Below are 21,361 nucleotides of genomic sequence, written 5' to 3'. Positions count from 1 at the left end.
AACCATCTGGAGTCTTCCATATGTCCTTCCCACAGTCTGGATTTCCACAATCCCAAGGCATTTCGTGATGACATCACAAAAAGCAAATTAATCTATGGTTCGTGCTCCTATCCCGAAAATGCAGTGCTTTTCGGAATGGGAGCACAAAATTATTTCGTGATGGGTTAGCAGGAAATGTAGGGTGATGTGGGGGCGTTATGATTGTGGGAAGAGAGAGGGTTAGAAAAAGTAAAATAAAAACAAACAACCACATCACAAAAAAGCAATATGACCTCAGACAAAACACAAAACAGAATTCAGGCTGAATGAACAGTTCACACACCATCCCACAATGAAATAACAGAAAAGAATGAAAATGCTGACTGTTTTAGATTTTTGCTAATTTATTGTTGTCCCTTCGGCTGCTCCAATAGTGTTCAGGGTCGCCACAGCGGATACAGCCTGATCCACATTGGTAGTTGGCACAGGTTTTATGACGGATGCCCTTCCTGACGCAACTCCAGTTTTACCTGGAGAAACACACACAGCCGCTGGTCTTCCGAAGAGGTCTCCCATCCAAGTACTAACCAGATCCTGCAATGCTTACCTTCTGAGATCTGATGGGATCGGGCTGACACAGAGCAGACTGACTGCTAATATTAATAATAATAAAAATAAATAAAAAAAAACTAAGAAATCACTAGTACATAAGTATTCACACAGTCTTTGCAATAAAGATCAAAATTGAGCTCAGGTGCATCCTGTTTCTACTGATCATCCTTGAGATCTTTCTTTCTACAGCTTAACTGGAGTCCACCTGGGGTAAATTCAGTTGACTGGAAATGATTTGGAAAGACACACACCTGTCCACATACAACAGGTCCCACAGTTGACAGTCAGAGCACAAACCAAGCATGAAGTCAAAGGAATTGTCTGTAGACCTCAGAGACAGAATTGTCTCCAGACACAAATCTGGGGAAGAGAACAGAAACATTTTTGCTGCTTTGAAGGGCCCAATGAGCACATTGGCCTCAGTCATCTGTAAATGGAAGACGTTCGGATCCAGGACTCTTCCTAGAGATGGCCGCCCGTCTAAACTGAGTGATCGGGGGAGAAGGACCTTAGTCAGGGAGGTGACCAAGAACCTGTTGGTTCCTCTGTCAGAGCTCCAGCATTCCTCTGTGGTGAGAGAACAACCTTCCAGGACAACCATCTCTGCAGCAATCCACCAATCAGGCCTGTTGTAGAGTGGCCAGCTAGAAGCCATTCCTTAGAAAAAGGCACATGGCAGCCTGTCTGGAGTTTGACAGAAAGCACCTGAAGGACTCTCAGACTATGAGAAACAAAATTCTCTGGTCTGGTGAATCTGTGTTTACTGCCTCTTGCTTGCCTCTACTGGTGGTTGGCTCTCACTGCGGTATTGTATCACTTCCTGTTCCGGAGCACAGCGGTGTTTTGCTGTATCTGTTAGCTGTTTAATCTGCGCAGTTAGATTGATCTAGTTACCTAGATAACGATTTGTTTCACAGTGTAATCTTCACGTGCCTTAACTAAAGCACTCCCTCTGCTGAATCACCTCTAAATTATTTACACATTATTCAGTTTGTGTGTTTTAGGAATCCGCTAGCTTAGCGCAGCTACTAGCTCTTAGCCGATTTAGCATCTCTCCTGTACTTTTCTGCTCTGGGTGTGAAATGTTTAGTTATTCCTCAGCCTCCTTTAGCAGTAATGGTACTTGTAAAAAGTGTAGCTTATTCGTAGCTTTGGAGGCCAGGCTGGGCGAATTGGAGACTCGGCTCCGCACCGTGGAAAATTCTACAGCTAGCCAGGCCCCTGTAGTCGGTGCGGACCAAGGTAGCTTAGCCGCCGTTAGTTCCCTTCCAGCAGATCCCGAGCAGCCGGGAAAGCAGGCTGACTGGGTGACTGTGAGGAAGAAGCGTAGTACTAAACAGAAGCCCCGTGTACACCGCCAACCCGTTCACATTTCTAACCGTTTTTCCCCCACGTCGGCGACACCTACCGAGGATCAAACTCTGGTTATTGGCGACTCTGTTTTGAGAAATGTGAAGTTAGCGACACCAGCAACCATAGTCAACTGTCTTCTGGGGGCCAGAGCAGGTGACATTGAAGGAAATTTGAAACTGCTGGCTAAGGCTAAGCGTAAATTTGGTAAGATTGTAATTCACGTCGGCAGTAATGACACCCGGTTACGCCAATCGGAGGTCACTAAAATTAACATTGAATCGGTATGTAACTTTGCAAAAACAATGTCGGACTCTGTAGTTTTCTCTGGGCCCCTCCCCAATCGGACCGGGAGTGACATGTTTAGCCGCATGTTCTCCTTGAATTGCTGGCTGTCTGAGTGGTTTCCAAAAAATGAGGTGGGCTTCATAGATAATTAGCAAAGCTTCTGGGGAAAACCTGGTCTTGTTAGGAGTGACGGCATCTATCCCACTTTGGATGGAGCAGCTCTCATTTCTACAAATCTGGCCAATTTTCTTAAATCCTCCAAACCGTGACTATCCAGGGTTGGGACCAGGAAGCACAGTTGTAGTCTTACACACCTCTCTGCAGCTTCTCCCCCCTGCCATCCCCTCATTACCCCATCCCTGTAGAGACGGTGCCTGCTCCCAGACCACCAACAACCAGTAAAAATCTATTTAAGCATAAAAATTCAAAAAGAAAAAATAATATAGCACCTTCAACTGCACCACAGACTAAAACAGTTAAATGTGGTCTATTAAACATTAGGTCTCTCTCTTCTAAGTCCCTGTTAGTAAATGATATAATAATTGATCAACATATTGATTTATTCTGCCTTACAGAAACCTGGTTACAGCAGGATGAATATGTTAGTTTAAATGAGTCAACACCCCCGAGTCACACTAACTGCCAGAAAGCTTGTAGCACGGGCCGAGGCGGAGGATTAGCAGCAATCTTCCATTCCAGTTTATTAATTAATCCAAAACCCAGACAGAGCTTTAATTCATTTGAAAGCTTGACTCTTAGTCTTGTCCATCCAAATTGGAAGTCCCAAAAACCAGTTTTATTTGTTATTATCTATCGTCCACCTGGTCGTTACTGTGAGTTTCTCTGTGAATTTCAGACCTTTTGTCTGACTTAGTGCTTAGCTCAGATAAGATAATTATAGTGGGTGATTTTAACATCCACACAGATGCTGAGATGACAGCCTCAACACTGCATTTAATCTATTATTAGACTCAATTGGCTTTGCTCAAAATGTAAATGAGTCCACCCACCACTTTAATCATATCTTAGATCTTGTTCTGACTTATGGTATGGAAATTGAAGACTTAACAGTATTCCCTGAAAACTCCCTTCTGTCTGATCATTTCTTAATAACATTTACATTACTCTGATGGACTACCCAGCAGTGGGGAATAAGTTTCATTACACTAGAAGTCTTTCAGAAAGCGCTGTAACTAGGTTTAAAGGATATGATTCCTTTTTTATGTTCTCTAATGCCATATACCAACACAGTGCAGAGTAGCTACCTAAACTCTGTAAGTGAGATAGAGTATCTCGTCAATAGTTTACATCCTCATTGAAGACAACTTTGGATGCTGTAGCTCCTCTGAAAAAGAGAGCTTTAAATCAGAAGTGCCTGACTCCGTGGTATAACTCACAAACTCGTAGCTTAAAGCAGATAACCTGTAAGTTGGAGAGGAAATGGCGTCTCACTAATTTAGAAGATCTTCACTTAGCCTGGAAAAAGAGTCTGTTGCTCTATAAAAAAGCCCTCCGTAAAGCTAGGACATCTTACTACTCATCACTAATTGAAGAAAATAAGAACAACCCCAGGTTTCTTTTCAGCACTGTAGCCAGGCTGACAAAGAGTCAGAGCTCTATTGAGCCGAGTATTCCTTTAACTTTAACTAGTAATGACTTCATGACTTTCTTTGCTAATAAAATTTTAACTATTAGAGAAAAAATTACTCATAACCATCCCAAAGACGTATCGTTATCTTGGCTGCTTTCAGTGATGCCGGTATTTGGTTAGATTCTTTCTCTCCGATTGTTCTGAGTTATTTTCATTAGTTACTTCCTCCAAACCATCAACATGTCTATTAGACCCCATTCCTACCAGGCTGCTCAAAGAAGCCCTACCATTAATTAATGCTTCGATCTTAAATATGATCAATCTATCTTTATTAGTTGGCTATGTACCACAGGCTTTTAAGGTGGCAGTAATTAAACCATTACTTAAAAAGCCATCACTTGACCCAGCTATTTTAGCTAATTATAGGGCAATCTCCAACCTTCCTTTTCTCTCAAAAATTCTTGAAAGGGTAGTTGTAAAACAGCTAACTGATCATCTGCAGAGGAATGGTCTATTTGAAGAGTTTCAGTCAGGTTTTAGAATTCATCATAGTACAGAAACAGCATTAGTGAAGGTTACAAATGATCTTCTTATGGCCTCAGACAGTGGGCTTATCTCTGTGCTTGTTCTGTTAGACCTCATGCTGCTTTTGATACTGTTGACCATAAAATTTTATTAGAGAGATTAGAGCATGCCATAGGTATTAAAGGCACTGCGCTGCGGTGGTTTGAATCATATTTATCTAATAGATTACAATTTGTTCATGTAAATGGGGAATCTTCTTCACAGACTAAGGTTAATTATGGAGTTCCACAAGGTCCTGTGCTAGGACCAATTTTATTAACTTTATACATGTTTCCCTTAGGCAGTATTATTAGACGGCATTGCTTAAATTTTCATTGTTACGCAGATGATACCCAGCTTTATCTATCCATGACACCAGAGGACACACACCAATTAGCTAAACTGCAGGATTGTCTTACAGACATAAAGACATGGATGACCTCTAATTTCCTGCTTTTAAACTCAGATAAAACTGAAGTTATTGTACTTGGCCCCACAAATCTTAGAAACATGGTGTCTAACCAGATCCTTACTCTGGATGGCATTACCCTGACCTCTAGTAATACTGTGAGAAATCTTGGAGATCAGGATATGTCATTCAATGTGCATATTAAACAAATATGTAGGACTGCTTTTTTGCATTTGCGCAATATCTCTAAAATTAGAAAGGTCATGTCTCAGAGTGATGCTGATAAACTAATTCATGCATTTATTTCCTCTAGGCTGGACTATTGTAATTCATTATTATCAGGTTGTCCTAAAAGTTCCCTGAAAAGCCTTCAGTTAATTCAAAATGCTGCAGCTAGAGTGCTAACAGGGACTAGAAGGAGAGAGCATATCTCATCCATATTGGCCTCTCTTCATTGGCTTCCTGTTAATTCTAGAATAGAATTTAAAATTCTTCTTCTTACTTATAAGGTTTTGAATAATCAGGTCCCATCTTATCTTAGGGACCTCATAGTACCATATCACCCCAATAGAGCGCTTCGCTCTCAGACTGCAGGCTTACTTGTAGTTCTTAGGGTTTGTTAGAGTAGAATGGGAGGCAGAGCCTTTAGCTTTCAGGCTCCTCTCCTGTGGAATCAGCTCCCAATTCAGATCAGGGAGACAGACACCCTCTCTACTTGTAAGATTAGGCTTAAAACTTTCCTTTTTGCTAAAGCTTATAGTTAGGGCTGGATCAGGTGACCCTGAACCATCCCTTAGTTATGCTGCTATAGACTTAGACTGCTGGGGGGGTTCCCATGATGCACTGAGTGTTTCTTTCTCTTTTTGCTCTGTATGCACCACTCTGCATTTAATCATTAGTGATTGATCTCTGCTCCCCTCCACAGCATGTCTTTTTCCTGATTCTCTCCCCTCAGCCCCAACCAGTCCCAGCAGAAGACTGCCACTCCCTGAGCCTGGTTCTGCTAAAGGTTTCTTCCTGTTAAAAGGGAGTTTTTCCTTCCCACTGTTGCCAAGTGCTCGCTCACAGGGGGTCGTTTTGACCGTTGGTTTCTCCGTAATTATTGTATGGCTTTGCCTTACAATATAAGGCGCCTTGGGGCAACTGTTTGTTGTGATTTGGCGCTATATAAATAAAACTGATTTGATGAGACAAAGATTGAACTTTTTGGTGTGAATGCCAGGCTCCATCCCCACAGTGAAACATAGTGGTGGCAGCATCATGCTGTGGGGATGTTTTTCAGCAGCAGGAACTGGGAGACTAGTCAGGATTGAGGGAAAGATGAATGCAGAAATCTACCAAGAAACCTGCTGAAAATGAGATCTGAAAATGTCTGTGCACCGATGCATCCCATCCAACCTGATGGAGCTTGAGAGGTGCAGCAAAGAGGAATGGACAAAACTGCCCAAAGACGGGTGCACTAAGCTTGTGGCATCACATTCAAGAAGACTTGAGGCTGTAATTGTTGCCAAAAGGTGCATCAACAAAGTATTGAGCAAAGGGTGTGAATACTTACAGTAGTGTTATGTGACTAAAAAGATTAATCCAGGTTTTGAGTATATTTCTTATTGTTACATGGGAAACAAGGTACCAGTAGATTCTCACAAATCCAACAAGACCAAGCATTCATGATATGCACACTCTTAAGGCTATGAAATTGGGCTATTAGTAAAAAAAATAAAGTAGAAAAGGGGGTGTTCACAATAATAGTAGCATCTGCTGTTGATGCTACAAACTCAAAACTATTATGTTCAAACTGCTTTTTTAGCAATCCTGTGAATCACTAAACTAGTATTTAGTTGTATAACCACAATTTTTCACGACTTCTTCACATCTGCGAGGCATTAATTTTGTTGGTTTCGAACCAAGATTTTGCTCGTTTACTAGTGTGCTTGGGGTCATTGACTTGTTGAAACACCCATTTCAAGGGCATGTCCTCTTCAGCATAAGGCAACATGTCCTCTTCAAGTATTTTGACATATCCAAACTGATCCATGATACCTGGTATGCGATATATAGGCCCAACACCATAGTAGGAGAAACATGCCCATATCATGATGCTTGCACCACCATGCTTCACTGTCTTCACTGTGAACTGTGGCTTGAATTCAGAGTTTGGGGGTCGTCTCACAAACTGTCTGCGGCCCTTGGACCCAAAAAGAACAATTTTACTCATTAATCCACAAAATATTCCTCCATTTCTCTTTAGGCCAGTTGATATGTTCTTTGGCAAATTGTAACCTCTTCTGCACATGTCTTATTTAACAGAGGGACTTTGCGGGGGATTCTTGCAAATAAACTAGCTTCACACAGGTGTTTTGCTGATTGTTTTTAAGTGTCTGCACTGTATAGGCCCGATGTATCTGAGTGAGCTCTTGCAGCCGTACACTCCACGTGGGGCTCTGAGGTCAGCTGACCAGCTTCTCCTGGCTGTTCCTAAAGCCAGGCTTAAATGCAGAGGTGATAGAGCCTTTTCTGTGGCAGCACCACGACTCTGGAATGATCTTCCGCTGACTGTCAGGTCCTCAGAGTCAGTGGGACACTTTAAGTCCCGACTGAAAACTCATCTCTTCTCCCTGGCTTTCAACACTGGCTAAGTGGTGTATGCTTTGCTCTGCTATTTTGCTCTGTATTTTTTAGATTTTTATTATTTTCCTTTGTTAATATTTTACACTTTTGTATTGCTATTATTGTCAAGCACTTTGGTCAGCTGCAGCTGTGTTTTAAATGTGCTATATAAATAAATTTGAAACTGAATTAAATAGGGGACACCTGATTCACACCTGTTTGTTCCACAAAACTGACAAACTCACTGACTGAATGCCACACTACTATTATTGTGAACACCCCCTTTTCTACTTTTTTTTTTACTAATAGCCCAATTTCATAGCCTTAAGAGTGTGCATATCATGAATGCTTGGTCTTGTTGGATTTGTGAGAATCTACTGGTACCTTGTTTCCCATGTAACAATAAGAAATATACTCAAAACCTGGATTAATCTTTTAGTCACATAGCACTACTATTATTCTGAAGACTACTGTATGTACATGTGATTTATTATTTTTAATAAATTCGCAACAATTAAACAAAGAATTTGATGATGTTATTATGGGGTGTTGTGAGTGAAATTTTGAGGGGTGTGTGTGTGTGTGGATAATTTACTCCATTTTGGAATAAGCCTGTAACATAAAATGTAGAAAGTGCAGTGCTGTGAATACTTTCCAGATGCACTACATAAACTAAACTGTTTCAAGCATTCTTAATTTCAGCCCAGTCTCATGCTTTTGTTTTGTGTTCCCGTCAAGAAATGAGTCACATTTTCATGGTGCATCTTTTCTTAATTTTACTATTTCTACCCCTAACCCTAGCCATACCCCCCCCCCCCCCCCCCCCAACACACATTTAATGCTCTTGTCACAAAATTAATTTGTGCTCCCATCACAAAAAATGCAACACTTTTCATACCATAGATTAATCTACTCTTCATGCAGCCATCACAAAATGGCATGAGATTGGGTTGTCTTCAGATTCTGCACCTCTGCCTTGTTTCTCCAAACATAAGCAAAGTCTCTGCAGCCAAAGAGCTCCTAGTTACATCTCATCTGACCAAAGGACACGCTTCCAGGATGCCTAATCTTTCTGAGCATACTTCAATCTGACTTGATGGTGTCTCTTCTGCAGAAGTCGAGTATTTGTTGGGCTGTAACCTGGCAGTCCATTGGCTGAGTCATTCACTCGTATCTTGGCAGTTGTTCTGGGGTCTTTAGACAACCTCAGCCAGTATTGTTCTGTACTGTGTGGCTCTCTTTGAATTTCTTGATGATGCTTCTCACACCAGTTCCTGACACATGGAAATGCTGTGATAAACTCCTGCTCCTTCTCTGTGAGCAACAACAATTCATTTTCTCACATCTGAACTGATTTCTTTTGATACTTTCTCAAGTGACAGCTCAAACTCTTACTGATGTTTTTATACTTTGTGCACAGCAGAAAATAACCCTCAAGCTCAACTTGATTTTATATGTTTTCAGCATTGCAAAAGCACATCATTGCACAACAGTTGTGCTGTGGTTTAACAAAAAAGGTCAGCTCATTAGGGGCTAATAATTTTAACTCTAATCTTTTTTGTGAAATAATTTTGTGTGCAAAGTAAAATAATGTAAGCTTTCAACATTAAACTAAGATGTTTAGAAATGTGTTAAAAATTCCTTGCCCTGTTTAAAAAAAAAAACAAAAAACACGCATTTGGGAAAAAATTGTGGAAACTTTTTATTAAAGTGGATAATCATTTTTTCCACATCTGTAGATTCTATGTGGGATATTGTCAAAGCGTGTTGAGGTTATCTTCTGATGTGACTCCATATGCAGAGAAAAGGCAGGATGTTTTCAATCAGCGTTCTTTAATCAAAGTCAAAAATTAAATGGAGTGCATTTATAAAGTGCTTTTCCATCTACATCAGAGGCTCAAAGCACTTTACAGATAATGTCAGGGGTGAATGTTAATTTAGCCCAAAGTCATACACAGGTGATCAAACGTTTCAAAGTACAAGTACAAAAAATTTAAAAAATAAAGCAGGCTCAGAGGTCACAAGAAGAAAACATGATTCAAAACCAGGAGATCTGACTTGGAAGACAAACAAATAACTGACATACCAGCAACCAAGAACAAGAAAAGCAGGGTTGAAGTAGACTGAGAGGTGATTATAATTGACGGCAGGTGCATAGATGACTGAATGAACACAGGTGTGAAAGCAAACAGGAAGAAAGTAAAGCAACCAAGAACAGAGAAGACTGTCAAAGTAAAACAGGAAGTGAGACAAACAACAAACCTATAGAATAAAAACAAACTTCAGTAAAACTTAGAAATAAGACTGAAACCAGACACACGTTTAAAGAATAAACAACTGAAAATACTAGTCACAAGGAAGAACCCAGAAAATAAGCAATAAAAGAACAAAATAAAGAAAACATTTGAGTTTTCATGATATTCAATTTTTTTTTTTTTTTTTTTGTTTTTTAGATGCACCTGCAAATAACTCCACAGAATCAGATTGTTTTATCTCAGCAAACAGTCTATTCTACAGAACAGGGTGGATGGAGCCTATCCCAGCAGGCACTGGGCAGGAGGCGGGGTACAACGTGGAGGCCACCAGTCCATCACAGGGACAAGAGCGGACATCGAATTCATTTCTGAGGTAAATCGTCTGCCCTGTGAGAGCTGTGAGGCTCAGTGACTCAGTTTTCAAGCTAAAATATGCACTTCAAATACCCACCTCAAGGCTAAAATCAACAAACTCTTCACAGTCTTCTTCCAGTTAGCATAATTATCGTTTTGGATGCAGATGTTTGACATCTATTTGTTTATTCAAAACCAGATAGACGGTTTCGCCACTCATCCAAGTGCCTTCTTCAGTCTGAAGTACACAGCTGAACGATACTCTTCATAGTTTAGACTAAACAAGATCATTCAGGTCAACAACTGGCGCTCGTTACAAACCGGAAGACAATCTGTGAACCAAAAACAAAATGGGGAACCACAAAACATTCCACCTGCTGTCAGCAGGGACGCATGTTGGGACAGGCATTCGTGCACGCTCGCGTTCACGCAAACGAACATAGTGCGAGCATGTGGAAAGTCACGTACACAGCAGCAGAGGAAAATAACTAAAAACACCACAATTTATAATACTTAAAGTATACGTGACACTTAATTTCATGTTTTCATGAATATTTAAGACTAAAATTAAACAACAGTTTGAAATTTATCCTGTCCTGGTGCGCATTTCTCAAAGAGATAAATATTCGGATTTTGAACTGCGCGCCACTAAAAAACCAGGAACTTCCCAGCATGACGACATTAGACAAGAAGAAGGAGGAAGTGGCGTCAACTCTGGAACCATGAATTTATAGATTAATTTATGGATTTTTACATTCTAATTACAGCCCTGTGGTTCGGGTTGAAGCTGCATCATATTTTCGGTGTCAGAAAGGTTACTTTTCACTGGCAGAATGGCAGGTGGAACACTTATACTGATGAGCACGCACTCGCACAGAGTCCCTGGCTGCTCCACTCAACACAAAACTGAGGATCTTCAGATTATTTTGTTTTCTGGATGATGGGATAATGTCGTTGCATGCAGACTGAGATGTTATGAGCAGATGAGGTGTTGTGAGTCTTTTTCCTGCAGAGCAAAGCTGCTCATTAATAACACAGACTGGAACGATCAGCCGCAGTAACTGATTACAGCTGGCGCTGGAATCTGGCAACAAAGTCCCGTGTGTCAAATGGGGCTTTCTTCAACCAGAAGGAATTAATTTTTTTTTTTCCAGATGTGGTTTTGTAAAGGTGGATAAGTTTAAAGATGATCTCACTGAAACACACAGGTAAGACTATATATTGAATGGTTTTAATATTTAATATAACATATTCAAGGAGGAAAACAATATTTATTTTTAAAAATAGCTGATATTTGTAATGTAATGTAATTTTGTAATTTTTTCAGATTTGAAATTGTTTCTAAGAAAAAACAAAACAAAAAAATCAACATTATCACTTTTTTCTAATTTCACAGATAGTAAAACTATTTTATTTATCAGTTGATTACGACCAAAGAGCTGGCAAACAAACATCCATCCATCCATCCATCCATTTTCTTCCGCTTTATCCGGAGTCGGGTCGCGGGGGCAGCAGCTCAAGCAAAGCCGCCCAGACGTCCCCCAGCTCCTCCGGGGGAACCCCAAGGCGTTCCCAAGCCAGCCGAGAGATGTAGTCCCTCCAGCATGTCCTGGGTCTTCCCTGGGGCCTCCTCCCAGTGGGACGTGCCCGGAACACCTCTCCAGCGAGGCGTCCAGGGGGCATCCGGAAAAGATGCCCGAGCCACCTCAACTGACTCCTTTTGACGTGGAGGAGCAGCGGCTCGACTCCAAGCTCCTCCCAAGTGACCAAGCTCCTCACCCTATCTCTAAGAGAGCGCCAAGCCACCCTGCGGAGGAAACTCATCTCGGCCGCTTGTACTCGCGATCTCGTTCTTTCGGTCATGAGCCAAATCTCATGACCATAGGTGAGGATCGGAACGTAGATCGATCGGTAAATCGAGAGCTTTGCCCCCCTACTCAGCTCTCTCTTCACCACGACTGTCTGATACAACGACCGCATCACTGCAGATGCTGCACCGATCCGTCTATCGATCTCACGCTCCATCCGTCCCTCACTCGTGAACAAGACCCCGAGATACTTAAACTCCTCCACTTGAGGCAAGGACACTCCACCGACCTGAAGAGGGGAAATCACCTTTTTCCGGTCAAGAACCATGGCCTCGTATTTGGAGGTGCTGATTTTCATCCCGGACGCTTCACACTCGGCTGCAAACCGCCCCAGTGCACGCTGAAGGTCCTGATTTGACGAAGCCAACAGAACCACATCGTCCACAAACAGCAGAGACGAGATTCTGTGGTTCCTAAACCAGACCCCCTCTACACCCTGGCTGCGCCTAGAAATTCTGTCCATAAAAATAATGAACAGAACCGGTGACAAAGGGCAGCCCTGGCAGAGGCCAACATGCACTGGAAACAGGTTTGACTTACTACCGGTAATGCGAACCAAGCTCCTGCTGCGGTCGTACAGGGACCAGATAGCCCTTAACAAAGGACCCCGGACACCGTACTCCCGGAGCACTCCCCACAGGGTGCCCCGAGGGACACGGTCGAACGCCTTCTCCAGATCCACAAAACACATGTGGACTGGTTGGGCAAAGTCCCATGAACCCTCGAGCACCCGATGGAGCTGGTCCAGTGTGCCGCGACCAGGACGAAAACCACACTGCTCCTCCTGAATCCGAGGTTCGACCATTGGTCGAGTTCTCCTCTCCAGTACTCTGGAATAGACCTTACCGGGGAGGCTGAGGAGTGTGATCCCCCTATAGTTGGAACACACCCTCCGGCCCCCCTTCTTAAACAGAGGGACCACCACCCCGGTCTGCCAATCCAGAGGCACTGTCCCCGATCGCCACGCGATGTTGCAGAGGCGTGTCAGCCAAGACAGCCCCACAACATCCAGAGACTTAAGGTACTCAGGACGGACTTCATCCACCCCAGGAGCCTTGCCATCGAGGAGCTTTCTAACCACCTCGGTGACTTCGGCCTGGGTAATGGATGAGTCCGCCTCTGAGTCCCCAGTCTCTGCTTCCTCTTCGGAAGACGTGACGATGGGATTGAGGAGATCCTCTAAGTACTCCTTCCACCGCCTGACAACATCCCCAGTCAGGGTCAACAGCTCCCTACCCGCACCGTAAACAGTGCTGGTGGAGAGCTACTTCCGCCTCCTGAGGCGTCGGATGGTTTGCCAGAATCTCTTCGAGGCTGACCGATAGTCCTCCTCCATAGCCTCCCCGAACTCCTCCCAGACCCGGGTTTTTGCCTCTGTGACTGCACGGGCTGCGGCACGCTTGGCCTGCCGGTACCTGTCAGCTGCCTCTGGGGTCCCACCTACCAACAAAGATAAGTAGGACTCCTTCTTCAGCTTGACGGCATCCCTTACTTCTGGTGTCCACCACCAGGTTCGGGGATTGCCGCCGCGACAGGCACCAGAGACCTTGCGACCACAGCTACGAGCAGCTGCATCGACAGTGGAGGTGGAGAACATGGTCCACTCGGACTCCATGTCTCCAACCTCCCCCGGGATCTGGGAGAAGCTCTCCCGGAGGTGGGAGTTGAAGACCTCGCTGACAGAGGGTTCCGCCAGTTGTTCCCAGCAGACACTCATGATACGTTTGGGCCTGCCAGGTCTGACCGGCTTCCTACCCTCCCAGCGGATCCAACTCACCACCAGGTGGTGATCAGTCGACAGCTCTGCCCCTCTCTTCACTCGAGTGTCCGAGACACATGGCCGAAGTTCTGATGATACGACTACAAAGTCGATCATCGACCTCCGGCTCAGGGTGTCCTGGTGCCATGTGCACTTATGGACACCCTTTTGCTCGAACATGGTGTTCGTGATGGACAAACTGTGACTAGCACAGAAGTCCAACAACTGAACACCACTCGGGTTCAGATCGGGGAGGCCGTGCTTCCCGATCACCCCCCTCCAGGTCTCACTGTCGCCACCCACGTGGGCATTGAAATCCCCCAGGAGAACAATGGAGTCCCCAGTCGGAGTGCTATCTAGTACCCCTCCCAGGGACTCCAGAAAGGTCGGGTACTCTGCACTGCCCGTAGGCTGAGACAAAGGTGAGAGACCTGTCCCTGACCCGAAGGCGTAGGGACGCGACCCTCTCGTTCACTGGAGTGAACTCCAACACTTGGCGACTGAGCTGGGGAGCAATAAGCAATGCGACCCCAGCTCTCCGCCTCTCCCCGTGGGCGACGCCAGATAAATGAAGCGTCCAGCCCATCTCCAGGAGTTGGGTACCAGAGCCCAAGCTGTGCATGGAGGTGAGCCCAACTATCTCTAGTCGGTATCTCTCAACCTCCTGCACAAGCTCAGGCTCCTTCCCCCCTAGCGAGGTAACATTCCACGTCCCAACAGCCAGGGACTGTGAGCATGGACCGGGCCGCCGGGCCACCCGCCTTCGACCGCCACCCAAACAAACAAACAAACAAAAAAAGTTTATCACCGCCACCCATGCCAAAATCGCCTGCATTATTTACATTATTTATTTATTTATTTATTTATTTTATAATCACCATCCTGTGTTCTGAACTCTGCCAATATTATCATGTTGTCAGAATGAAGGTTTTCCTCCAAAGTTTATTGTCATCTAAATGAGGCTCTTAACCATAAATATTGTGTCCCCCACAGCTGCTTCAGGAAAACCTTCAGACTGGACTTAAAAACCTCCACACTAGAAAAAAAATCATCCTCTAAACTGGACTAAAAAAAAAAAAAAAAAAAAAAAAGCTCCACACTAGGAAAAAAAAATTAGCCGAAAACAGCTCGACCTCCACTGTGTTTACAACTGATTTGGGTTTGAATCAGCAGGTGCCATTACGGTGATGACGTAGCAACAGTACGGCTGCGGCTTATGGCTGAATGGGGCTAAAATAGAGCGCAAGCTTCAGACAGCTGTAGTTTATCCTTCACCTGCACACTTATCATCGACTGATTATTTGTGCACATTTTTTTGTGTCACCTACTCTTCCTGTTATAAAAAGCAGATATAGTCTCCGCCTAGTCATGCACCAGGAAGTAATGAAATGACGTAGATTCCTGTTCTCTCTTCCCTGTTTTACATGAATTACCTGATGTGTTCGAGCCGGCCGGCTCCCGTCTCATGAAGAGTCAGGCTCTCGTGTCGTGAACACATCAGCAGTGATCTGCTGCAAATGTGATCTGTGTTTTACTCATTACAATTTGGGGTAATTCCGCAGTGACACATGCCTCGTGGGGTCATTTTCTGCATGGTACAATATTCACCGGCTTTGCGGTGCGCTGACGCGACGGTCAGCAGAAGCAGTATGTTTTAATTTATTTCCACGTGAGGACAGCATGCCAACGTCCGTGCCTCACAGTAATGTGAGGTCATATCCTGCAAGCCAGTACAGGTGTTCCTCAGCTATGACTTGCGAGCACAGATATCTGACCAGCTGCATGTCGCAGGGGGACACGACACACCCACCTCTGTCAGCGGACCTCAGCAGGTCGCAGAAAAAAGTCTCACTCTCTGTTACTTTGTTCTGTGATTTTAATTTCATATATGTATTATTATGTTTGTCCTGCATCTGTCTGATGTCTGTGTTGTAATGTAACACCTTGTGTGTACGTTCACAGTCAGCTGTCAGTCGGTATGTGGTCAGCTGACAGGCACCGTATGTCCACAGCAAAGTGATGACACAAGAGTTCACACCTTCACCCTTTATGTGTTTGATTTCATTTCCACTCTTTCTGTCTGTCATGTAGACCACAATTTACATGGTGGAAGTGACATCAGCCGGCCCAGCGACTTCACACTGTGTGGCGCGGTCAGACACTGGCCGGTCCTCATGAGGGTGTGAGCGCCCGCCAACACGTGCACTGCGTGTTCTTCAGCTGAGGTGCAGCACACAGCGGTCAGCTGGTCCAGCACTGGACTCCAGGACCTTTAGCCACAGCTGACAATGTTGGATTCATGGTGTGTGTGTGTGTGTGTGTGTGTGTGTGTGTGTGTGTGTGTGTGTGTGTGTGTTGGTGGTGGTTGGGGGGGTGACACATTCCACAAGCCATTTGTGATGGGGGGGCAGACGACGATGACTCCACACACCGCGTGTGTGTGTGTGGGGGGGGTCGGCACAGTCACACCCATGTGTGTTGCTAGGTTACACCACAAGTGCTGCACTTAGACACTTTTCACAAAGTCGAATGTGATCGCCTGCTCTCTACTATCGTACCAGGTGCGCGAATAGCCACGCCTTTTCTAAGTGTGCAGGGAGCGGAGTTGGATGTTCGTGTGCGACACCTGGAATTTGGCCAACACCTGCCGAGAGGGGGATCGAATGAGCACGCACAGGGCATTCGCTGTCTTTCGGCCGCTTGTATGCATGATGGTTGTTGCGACAGGTGTACAAGGCTTTTGAGGAAGCGCCGATTTTTTCACGAATGGCATGCAATTCCTCCTTTGTGCGATTGTTGACTTCAATCGTGTTATGTGTGAAGGTGCCCTCAACAAGGTTCTTAACTCTGCTTCATCTGAAGTACGCTGAATGACTGAAGGGAAATGGCAGCACAGACCTTTTCATTCCATCCTTTGAGGACATTAAATGGTTGTTTGTTTACTCAGTGTGATCTATTAAATATGTCCATTTTAAAGGTGTGATTCAGATCGATCATGTCAGTTCATTTCACATTGGAAAATTAGTTTGTTGAAAAATATATTGTAACATTGCAGTAGCATTTTAATCCTTTTTTCACACTAACCTGCTCCAGTTCCTACCAGAGACCAAATGTAGGTCATCAAGGTCAAGTTCACCAATCAGCCTCAAAGGTTGACTTCAGTAGCACAGACTTCACATTATCAAAGGTCAAATCATTCTTGGGCCAAAAGGTATAGATTACTGTGTTACTAATCCGTGGCTTTGTTAGTCCGTTTGCTGTCTAGTTTGGGGAAGTCGTGGACTAAAATGGCTAAAGGTTCGATCCCTCAACTGGAAATGGTGAGCAAAGGTGAGGGAAAGTGTCTCACTACCAGCACTAAGGTGCTGAGAAAGCGTTTGCCAGAGGCAAGCCACGGCGCCGCAGCATCATCATCTCGGGCTGGCTGGCTGGCAGGGAGCCACCGGGGCACGGCAGGCTCCGCCGGATGACACCTGGGTGAGACGGGGCGACTCGGTCTCACCATCAAGCTTTGGCGGACACCGTAGGACCGGGAGAAGGGCGGGCGGGAATGACGCTGCCCCATTGCCACTCAGACTGCGTCCATTAAGGTGCCACGAGGCCACAGGGGGCCTGCCAGGTGGGGAAGAACCATCCACCGAAATGTCAGCGGCAAGGCTGGGCAGTGGGGGCCTTCCCAGGGCAGGTAACAGTTGCCTTTCGGTCAAGCACGGGGTGGAATAGTGGTTAGCACTGTTGCCTCACATCAAGAAGATCATGGGATCGATTCCCACTTCCAGCCTTTCTGTGTGGAGTTTGCATGTTCTCGTCGTGTTTGCGTGCGTTTCCTCCTGGTGCTCCGGCTTCCTCCCATATTTAAAGACAAGCAGGTTAGGTGGATTAGGTGGAAACTTTAGAATTATCCAGGTCTGCCTTGCTAAAGAGATCTCGATCTCCTGCTTAAATAAAGGTCAAATTATATTAAAACTATTAACTGATCTGGCCTGAATACAATCACTGCCTTATGAACAAATCAGTTTTGCTGGGAGTCTGATGTTCATTTTGTTGTTGCGTGTCATTGTGACTTACTGTATTTAAAAGATCGTAGTGGGAGTTGTTTCTGAATCATGTTGTTGGTGAGAAGAATGATGTCCGTCTGGCATTTTCAGCATCTGATCACATTACATTCAACAAGCATGATCCTGTAAGGATTGTAAGACTTCGGGTCACTGAAGCATGTGCCTGCACTGTACTGAGTTCCCTTTAAGAGAAAAGTTTGACCCTGGTTATCATTGTATAAATCCAGCCCAGTCTCTCGCTTTTTCGTGTTCCTGTCACCTTTTGAGTGACAGGAGTCACCTTTTGGTATGCATTTTTAAGAAACCGACACTTTTATTTTTTTTTAACTATATGGATTTGAATGACGTGCGATTACAGCAATCATGCTTGAACCCTCGTGCGCATGCGTGAGTTTTTTCACGCGTGTCGGTGACGTCATTTCCCTGTGGGCAGGCCTTGAGTGAGATGTGGTTCAGCCCTCTCGGCTGAATTCCTTTGTTTCACACGCTGCTCGAGACGGCGCGCGTTGCTTTATCAAAATTTTTTCTGGACCTGTGAGGAATATCCGAGTGGACACTATTCGAGAAATTAAGCTGGTTTTCGGTGAAAAGTTTAACGGCTGATGAGAGATTATGGCGTGTTTCTGTTACTGTAAGGAGTTCCCACAGAGCGGGACGTCGCGCAGCGCTTCCAGGCGCCGTCGTCGGCCTGTTTCAACCTGAAAACATCCTAATTTAAGGCTTAATTCACCCAGGACGTCGTGAGAGAACAGAGAAGATTCAGAAGAGGCCGGCATGAGGACTTTATGCGGACATTGCACTGTTTAAGGACATTTTGTAATGAAAGACATGCACGCAAATTCGCCGAGTCGTTTCCGTGACGACTCGCCGAATCTGTGTGTGCCGCGATAGGAAAAACACCTCCGTGTTGAAAACCATTTGTAAAATTCAGGCGGCTTTTGATGGCTTTCAACAAGTGAGTAACTGAGAAATTGTTTAACAGCTTGGGCATGTTCCAACTTGCCCGTTAAGGTTTCCAACGGAGGTGTTTTTCCTGTCGCGACCCCCTGCGGTCGGGTCCGGCCCGACATGCGACTCTGCCCGCACGTTCTTTCATTACAAAATGTCCGTTAACAATGGAATGTCCGAATAAACTCCTCATGCTGACTTCTTCTGAAAGTTCTCTGTTCTCTGATGACTTACTGGGTCAACAGAGCCTGAAATGTGGAAGTTTTCAACTTGAAACGGTGAGACGCTGCCGCCTCGAAGCACAGATCGCCGTCAGGCACCGTGGACCGTCCTTAATGCGACACTACCAGACCAAAATCTCTCATCAGCCGTTAAAATTTTTACCAAAAACCAGCTGAATTTATCGAATGGTGTCCACTCAGTTGTGCCTTACAGTTTTTGAAAAAAATTTTATCAAACAAAGCAGCAGTCTCTGAGCCATTCCTAAACAATGAAAAAACGACGAGAGGGTGGGCCACTCCTCACTCAAAGACTGCCCACAGGCGAATGACGTAACCGACAGGCGTGAAAAAACTCTTGCATGCCCACGAGGGTTCAAGCATGTCTGATGTAATCACACGTGATTCAAATCCATATGGTTTTTGAAAAAAATAATAAGGTCGGATACTTTTCTAACAGACCTCGTATTCATTTTATTATTTCGAACCCTAACCCCCACAGACCCCACCCCTCCCCTCAGGCATCATCACCCCGCATTTCGTGATACCGTCACGAAAATGTGGCGCATTTTGTGACACTATCACAAAGTGACAGATTAATTCAGTTTTCGTGATGCCATCATGAACTGGTGTGAATCACACCCTGCCCATGTGCCCACTGTCACCTACTTTGACACAAGATTACCTGCACCAGTTCACATTTTGTCAATCCCAATGTTGTTTATCCGTACGTCATAAATTTTTAAGCATGTTTAAAACTTTCCCAGTTGCTCATAATGTTCTACAACGCTTTTACCACTGATTTCAGCCGAGGTCCATTGGGTATCAAGTTGTTGTTGTTTATTCAGTTTCAATTTACTTTCATTTATATAGTGCCAAATCACAACAGAATTGCCTCAAGGCGGTTCACACATAAGGTCCAACCTTACCAACCCCCAGAACAACAGTGGTAAGGAAAAACACACTTTTTTTGCACCAATAATGTGTGATAACACAAAGGAGGAATTTAAATACAAATGAATACATCATGTCACAAAAACTAAAATAGGTTAATACTATGACACAGTCTGCAGCTTTATGCTTGCCTTAAATTTGTCTCCGTGATTGTCTCCATGTGAATGTGGTGTTCGGCTTGATGCAGCTTTATTGTCACCCATTTCATTGATTTGTTTTTTTTTTCTCTAATTAATATATATATATATATCTGCTGCCATCATTGTGTTTTCCACAAAGGCAATTAGAGGCCACAAACATGCACGCAGCAGCAGCTCGACTGGATTAATTTAAAAAAGGAGGTGGGGGGGGCAAAAACAGCGTTATCTCTCTTCAATCTGAATAGAATATTGATGCATCAATCAAACAGGCACATGCATGCACTCGGAAATGGGGGGGGGGGGGGACGTCAAGGACAAAACATGCACGCTAGTTTTGCATGCACATGCAGCTTCAAGAGAACCGAACGGAGCGTGCGTGATATTCATGAAGGCAAATGCAGCAGCTACGAATGCAAAACGCTCGCCTGCAGTTGCAAACATAAAAAAAAAAAACGTGTGCGATAATTGAGTTGGAGGCGAAAGAAAGAAAGAAAAAAAAAAACAGCAGCGGAGCGGCGACAAAAGAAATCATGCTCGAGACCCACGAGTTTGTCTGGGAAGGGGAGGGGAGGCTGGGGGGTGTTGCAGTCCTGACTGGTGGTGGTGGTGGTGATGATGGTGGGGGGTAATCATCAAAAGACGCGCAAGCTGCCTGATCGAGCGTGCGTGTGCGAGGGTGTCAGCGCGTGCGCGCAGCTGATGCTGTCCATGTCTGCGCCTCTTCCCCGACGAATCTGGCAAAGATCCCCCCTCAACCGATCCAACAACACACACTCACTTTCTCCCTGCACGCACAGATCTGCCACTCGCTCCCATTCCCTGGCGCATGCACACACACACACACACACACACACACACACACACACACACACACACACACACACACACACACACACACACGCACCTTTCATCCACCCCCGCCGTGCCGCCGTGGCCCGGCTCGGTCCCGTGCCTGAGAGGAGAAGCGGTGCGGAGGATATTTACCTGAACGCGCTCTGCAGGCTGCCGATCGGCTGCAGCTGTGGGGGAAAGAATTAGCAAACCAGCATAGCGGCGAGCTGCGAGTCTCTTCATCAGCTGATCACTCAGAAGCGGAGCCCAGAAGGGGGGAGAATAAAAGCGCGATGTTTTCATGTACAAATCAACGGGCTGGGGACAAAAACTACAAGTGCCGATCCCATCTCCAGTGCGCAGCTCTCCCAAGTCTTCCCCCCGACTCTGGAAGGCCCCGAGCTCCTCTGACTCTGCATGGTTTTAATATCAACTGTTGCCAGACTCCCCCCTTTCTTTTCTTTTTTTCTTTCCTCCTTCTCCCCCTTTCCTATCCTGTTGTTCAAGTTGTCGGGTCCACTCCTCCCATTGCATTCAAAGAAGGCTTGTCATATTTTGGGTTGAAAGATGCAGGGA

General features: G+C 45.0%; 1 protein-coding gene across 4 annotated transcripts in view; it reads right to left on the bottom strand.

The window, feature by feature from the left end:
- The window catches only part of LOC117529764 (probable global transcription activator SNF2L2), a 33,232-nt gene extending 12,086 nt beyond the window's left edge, over positions 1–21,146 (bottom strand). Inside the window, exons 1-2 of one of the 4 annotated variants that reach the window (XM_034192620.1) lie at positions 21,127–21,141; positions 20,939–21,038 (exon numbers count right to left, since the gene is read on the bottom strand). In XM_034192620.1, the coding sequence (XP_034048511.1) occupies positions 20,939–21,028 (90 nt within the window). In that variant the 5' untranslated portion in view covers positions 21,029–21,038; positions 21,127–21,141. Of the gene's footprint in view, positions 1–20,938 lie in introns of all 4 variants that reach the window. The other 3 variants (XM_034192621.1, XM_034192618.1, XM_034192619.1) reach the window with 3 other exon arrangements.
- Positions 21,147–21,361: the final 215 nt, after the last annotated feature.

Source organism: Thalassophryne amazonica, chromosome 17 (genome assembly GCF_902500255.1).
Source record: "Thalassophryne amazonica chromosome 17, fThaAma1.1, whole genome shotgun sequence".
Classification (NCBI taxonomy): domain Eukaryota; kingdom Metazoa; phylum Chordata; class Actinopteri; order Batrachoidiformes; family Batrachoididae; genus Thalassophryne; species Thalassophryne amazonica.
The sequence above is the reverse complement of the archived record's forward strand: the minus strand, read 5'-3'. Positions and strand labels throughout refer to the sequence as shown.